Genomic DNA, 6,333 nt, shown 5'->3' with positions numbered 1-6,333 from the left:
GTCCAAGGAGCTCCAATGAAGGGAAAGCAGGAACACGCCAAAGTTGGGGGGGGGGGGACTAACGCTCCCCCCTAGCTTGGCTGTTCCTGGTGGGTCTCTAATATTAGACAGCCCTCCCCCAGTGCTGGCACCTATACAGAGTCCCATTTCCTCCTTTATGCAAACAAGGCCTGCTCCAAGGCCCTCAGCCCTGCTCTCTGTACCCCTTTCTCCTAGCTGCTCCAACAGCCACTTCCCTCCTCCTGAGATCCCTGGGACTCCAGTCTCAGGGGGACGCTGGGCATGCAGGCTGCTCAGCTGGGCTTCAGAAGCCCTTCTCCAGGAGCCAGGTTTTGAGCTGCTGGTCAAAGTAGCCCTTGACCCGAAGGGTACCTGTCACCTCATTGACCTGGGTGATAGGTGTCTTCCCCAGCAGCGGGCTCAGAAAATCTTCCACCTCCTTCTGCAGGGCCCAAATGTCCCCCTCCACCTTCCGGATCACAGTCATCTGACGGTTTCCATGCGTGATGTCCTTGTAGACCGGATGTTGTGCATACAAGAGCACCGCACAAAGAAGGGCAGGTTGGGTGGGGGGCCTCTAGGTGTGGGATAATGTTCATGTTTGGGGGGCTTTGGGATGCTGGTGGGGGGTAACAGGCGCTCCACAAAACGGTATTCATCCACAGACTCCACGAAGCTGGGGTAATCAGGAGGCCCCTGGGTCTGGCTCAGATGCCGTAGCCTGCAGCCCGGTGGGACACCGGTTCTCATCTGAAGATCTTTTAATGAACTTGATGAAATCCCATCCCCAGATATTCTGACTTGGTGCTATGGGGTAGGATCCGAGCCTGGGTATTTTTAAAAACCTCCCCAGGGACTTCCCTGGTGGCCCAGTGGTTAAGAATCTGCCTGCCACTGCAGGGGACACAAGTTCAAGCCCTTGTCCGGGAAGATCCCACATGCCACAGAGCAACTAAGCCTGTGCGCCACAACTACTGAGCCTGCACTCTAGAGCCCGTAAGCCACAACTACTGAGCCCACAAGCCACAACTACTGAAGCCCACGTGCCTAGAGCCCATGCTCCGCAACAAGAGAAGCCACCACAATGAGAAGCCTGCGCACCGCAACAAAGAGTAGCCCCCGCTCACTGCAACTAGAGAAAGCCCATGCGCAGCAATGAAGACACAATGCAGCCAAAAATAAATTAATTAATTAACCAAAAAATAAATAAAAGCTCCCCAGGTGATGCTAATATTTGGCAGCTGGGGTCAAGATCTCTCTGAGCTCCGACAGTCTAAGTGATGCACAAAAACACGTGTAACATACACACACATTAAACCCCTTCACATATCAACACTCTTCGTGATCGTTCACACTTCTAACTCAAATATTCAGGAAATGGTTAGCTATGACAATTTTCTGTCTTAATGGTTGAGATCCTTGCTATCTTCCAGTTATTTCAATGCTCTTCATTTCCCCTTTCAGAGAGTTTATCAAGGTAGTAATATAGGCACATGGGAGGTAGAGATTTTACTATTGATGAGAGGTTAGATAAAATAGGAGCTTGAAGCTAATAGTTAAAATCAATGGCTCTGTTAACCTGTGAATCTTAGGACAATCACAAAAAAATCCAAAGGCTAATACAAGTCAGAGACAAAATAAAGTGTGTCTTTTTAAGTGATAAATTATCTAAAAATAAACTCATTTGTGAAAATATATTTATAATATTATAAAGCTCTGGAACATCTGTACTTGTAAGAATTCATAAACTTTTGAATGGCTTTGGAAAAAGTTGTCTTGTTTTGACCATACCTGTTGACTAAGAACTTTAATTTGTAGAACAAGGCACCATAATATCCTGTAAAAACATTTAATTTGCCATACCTTGTCAAATTTTTTATCTAGAAAATTTATATTTGTATGTTTAGTGATTTGTTTGCTATGTATCCTATACTAAAGGAATTTCTTTCTTTTGACCGGTTTGGTTCACTCATAACAAGTAGAATGGTACTCCTTAGTTTAATTTATTTTCACTTTTCAGAAACAAATGGCAGTGAGCAATTCCACTTCTGAATATATATCCAAAGTAACTGAAAGCAGAGGCTCAAACAGATATTTATACATTCATGTTCATAGCAGCATTATTCACGATAACCAAAAGGTGAAAGCAACCCAAGTGTCTATCAACAGAAGAATGAATAAATAAAATGTGATATACACATATAATGGAATTTAATACAGCCTTGAAAACAAAGGAAATTCTGACACATGCTACAACATGGATGAACCTTGAGGACATTATGCTAAGTGAAATAAGCCAGTCACAAAAAGACAAATACTGTGTGATTGCACTTATATGAGGTTCCTAGAAGAGTCAAATTAATAGAGACAGAACGTAGAATGGTGGTTGTCAGCGCTGAGGGAAAAGAAGAATGGGGAGTTGTTGCTCAGTGGGTATAGAGTTTCAGTTTTGTACAATGCAAAGAGTTCTGGAGATGAATGGTGATTATGGCTGCACAAAACATGAATATATGTAATGACGTTGAGCTATATACTTAAAAATGGTTAAGATGATAACTTTCATGTTATGTGTATTTCACCACAATTAAAAATAATAAAAAGTAAAAATACCTACAATGAGATATCATCTCACACTGGTCAGAATGGCCATCATCAGAAAATCTAGAAACAATAAATGCTGGAGAGGGTGTGGAGAAAAGGGAACACTCTTGCACTGTTGGTGGGAGTGTAAATTGATACAGCCACTATGGAGAACAGTATGGAGGTTCCTTAAAAAACTAAAAATAGAATTACCATACGACCCAGCAATCCCACTACTGGGCATATGCCCTAAGAAAACCATAATTCAAAAAGAGTCATGTACCAAAATGTTCATTGCAGCTCTATTTACAATAGCCAGGACATGGAAGCAACCTAAGTGTCCATCAACAGATGAATGGATAAAGAAGATGTGGCACATATATACAATGGAATATTACTCAGCCATAAAAAGAAACGAAATTGAGTTATTGGTAGTGAGGTGGCTGGACCTAGAGTCTGTCATACAGAGTGAAGTAAGTCAGAAAGAGAAAAACAAATACCGTATGCTAACACATATATATGGAATCTAAGAAAAAAAAAGGTCATGAAGAACCTAGGCGTAAGATGGGAATAAAGACACAGACCTACTAGAGAATGGACTTGAGGATATGGGGAGGGGGAGGGGTAAGCTGTGACAAAGTGAGAGAGTGTCATGGACATATATACACTACCAAACGTAAAATAGATAGGTAGTGGGAAGCAGCTGCATAGCACAGGGAGATCAGCTCGGTGCTTTGTGACCACCTAGAGGGGTGGGATAGGGAGGGTGGGAGGGAGGGAGATGCAAGAGGGAAGAGATATGGGAACATATGTATATGTATAACTGATTCACTTTGTTATAAAGCAGAAACTAACACACCATTGTAAAGCAATTATACTCCAATAAAGATGTTAAAAAAAAAAAAGTAAAAATACCAACATCAGTCATTTATTCTGCTCATGAACCCACAATCTGGGCAGAGCTGGTTGTGGATGGCTCTCTCCTGGTCCATGTGGTATCAGTAGGGGCAGCTCAACTACACCCGGAGGATCCACTTCCATCATGGCTTACTCACATGCCTGGCAAACTGGTGCTGCTGTTGGCTGGGAGCTCACCCCAGGCTATTGATCAGGGGCCTTAATTCTCTACATAGGCTTCTCCATGAGCCTTTTGGTGGCATAGCATGTTGCTTATTTCCCAGAGTAAGTATTCAAAGAAATGGGAATTGGAAGCTAACAATCTCTTGAGATTCCAAAGTGGCACAGGATCGTTCCCACTGTATTTTAAGCAGTGGTCAAGTGGTCAAAAAAAAAAAAAAAGTCTACCTCACCTTTGACAAAGTGTCAAAGAATCTGCAACCATCTTTAATCTACTATACCAACTAGCCCAGTTTTTTTCTCTCTTTATTCTGGAACTTTTCTCCACCTGATAGCTTCTACTTATAACTCAGATTGCCCTGACTTTTCATAGACCTAAATCTAATCCCTCATATATAGCTCCAAATCTATCTCAAGGGCTTCTCTCTATGCATCTTTGGCTTCAAACTCACTATTAACTGTCTGATTCTCTCTTTTCTCAGTCATGTAAGTGGGAGTAAGAATATGATTGGCCCAGATCATCATTTCATGCTAAGTCATGCATGTCATAGGTTACAGACAGATCTATGCACTGGCTGTCATTAGATCAAGTGCTCCTAATCCAATACCTGTAGCCAAGGGTGCTATTTTATATTATATGACTGTTTTGGCTTATCTTTTTCATATATGCTGTGAGTATAGGGGTGAGGGAGATGGGTAGAGTTGTGCAAGGGTTGTGATTGCAGCAAGCACCGTAATTCATTTTCCTAGAATAAACTGGAACCTTTACTGGTTCTGAAAATACTTATCCACTGCTTCCTCGGTGATTAAGGTATTGAAGATATAACTGGTTTATTGTTTCTCCTTTTTATACCTCCTTCAAAAAAAATGCATGTGGATTTCCTATAACATTTTCTTTTCCCCTTAAGATTGCCTTTAAGGTCCACTTAATGCTATCGTCTCTGAATAAAATCGTAGTGTGATTTTCTCTGGACCCTGCATTCTACACAAGATTAATATTTCCTATTCATGTTAGCAGTAAAAAGGTAGCAGTACGTATGTGACCACTTCCTCCTGTTGGACAAAAACTCTCTATTTGGCCAAACTTTAGTCAGGCTCTTCTAAGCCCTCTTCTCAATTAAGCTTTGACCTTGGGCTTCAGTGTCCATCCTGGCTGGGCCTGCATACCCAGTTCAGCAAGAATCCATTAAGTCAGTTTAGAGAGAATCCTCCACCCTCCGATTCTGATCAAGTTCCTCATTTCTCACCATCCTCCAGGTGATATCTGATCACCCTAGCCTGTCTTCAGCAAGAATCCTGTCAAGTCAGTTTAACCAGAATCCTTCCTTACGCCTGACGTTGCTTCTTAGCAATTTTCCATACACTGACCCCCACCTTGCTCCTTGGCTATAAAGCCCCACTTGTCCCTGTAGTTTTCTTCAAATCATCCCTGGCACCACTTTTGTTAGTTTGGGTCCTCTGCAAAGAAAATGCCAAGATGGGATTAGATGTACAAAAGATTTATTGGGGGAAAACGCTGTGAAGGAGAAGGAGCTGGAGGAGGTAGGAAAAGCCTTCAAATCGTGATGCAGGTCTGCCCCCTGTGAGAGAGAGGGGATGGAGGAGGATTGTATAGGCAGGGTCTCAGATGTGGCACAGTTCTAAGAAAGTCTCCGCCAGGCAGAACTCAGGGGAGTCCTCTGGCCAAAGTCACCTATTCAAGGACTCCTGTAACTATAAGAATGGGCACGCATTAGAACAAATCCCCGTGCTACTCAGACTTTGGCTGAGAGAAGGCTTTGGGAAACATGGCCTTTACGTGAACACAAGAGTGAATCCAGAAGGACAGCATCTGGGGCCATCAGTCAATTATACTTCCCGTGGAAGGAAACATGAGTGCTGTATTTTTATGACCACAAATGAGTAGTAGCTACAAATGAGGCCACAAAGTAGGTAGGCGAGGGTCAGATGATAAAGGGTCTTGTATTCAAAGTTTATAATTTATCCTGTAGTCCTATAGTATAAGAAAGGGGTTGGGGAAAAGAAAACAGAGTCAAGAGATAACAGTGAAGTGGGATTAACTGGACATGATGGCAAATTAGACTGGACAAGAAGAGAGACTTGACTCCCAGGTTTCTGTCTTGGGAGGTGAACTGAAATTTACCACATGTTACCGGGAGGAAAACTGCACCCAGGCTTAAAGCATTGGTATTATTGCTGACCCAATCCAACACTATTAAATACCAACATAAATAATCCATCACCTCTGTGTTCCTTTAACACAATAATAATTGCACACTATTAAAAATAATAACATACTATAGTTAAAAGATAAACTAAGGTAGATTAAACTCTTGAAAAGTTTCTTTGAGCATACAGTGATTCAAATCAGGCAGCACCAAACTGAAAATGATTAGGTGCCCTCCCCAACAGGAGCCAGGAAAAGGCTTTTAGAGAGCAGATGAAGAAACAACGCAAGGAAATTATTTGATTGGCTGTAGCTTAAACCCTGCCTTATTTGGGAAAGCCTAGTTGGCTCTTTGTGATTGGTTGTCCTCAGGTTTCCATTTCTTGACCTTGAGGCATCTGCAGAAATTGACTCTGGCTTAGGTTTTGGTTTGTTTACATAGGCAGCCCAGGCATTAGAGACACCTTGGTCTAATGGCTTCTTTGTTAATTACTTTAACACTACAACTT

General features: G+C 42.3%; 1 protein-coding gene across 1 annotated transcript; it reads right to left on the bottom strand.

Moving 5' to 3' along the window:
- Window positions 1-304: 304 nt before the first annotated feature.
- LOC133091827 (large ribosomal subunit protein mL49-like) lies at window positions 305-750 on the bottom strand. The gene is given in 2 exon segments (XM_061191028.1): window positions 305-525; window positions 528-750. Coding segments are annotated over 2 exon segments (444 nt in total).
- Between the last annotated feature and the right edge of the window lie 5,583 nt (window positions 751-6,333).

The sequence above is a fragment of the Eubalaena glacialis genome, chromosome 5, assembly GCF_028564815.1.
Source record: "Eubalaena glacialis isolate mEubGla1 chromosome 5, mEubGla1.1.hap2.+ XY, whole genome shotgun sequence".
Taxonomy (NCBI): domain Eukaryota; kingdom Metazoa; phylum Chordata; class Mammalia; order Artiodactyla; family Balaenidae; genus Eubalaena; species Eubalaena glacialis.
Note: the sequence above shows the minus strand (reverse complement) of the source record. Positions and strands in the feature narration are given on the sequence as shown.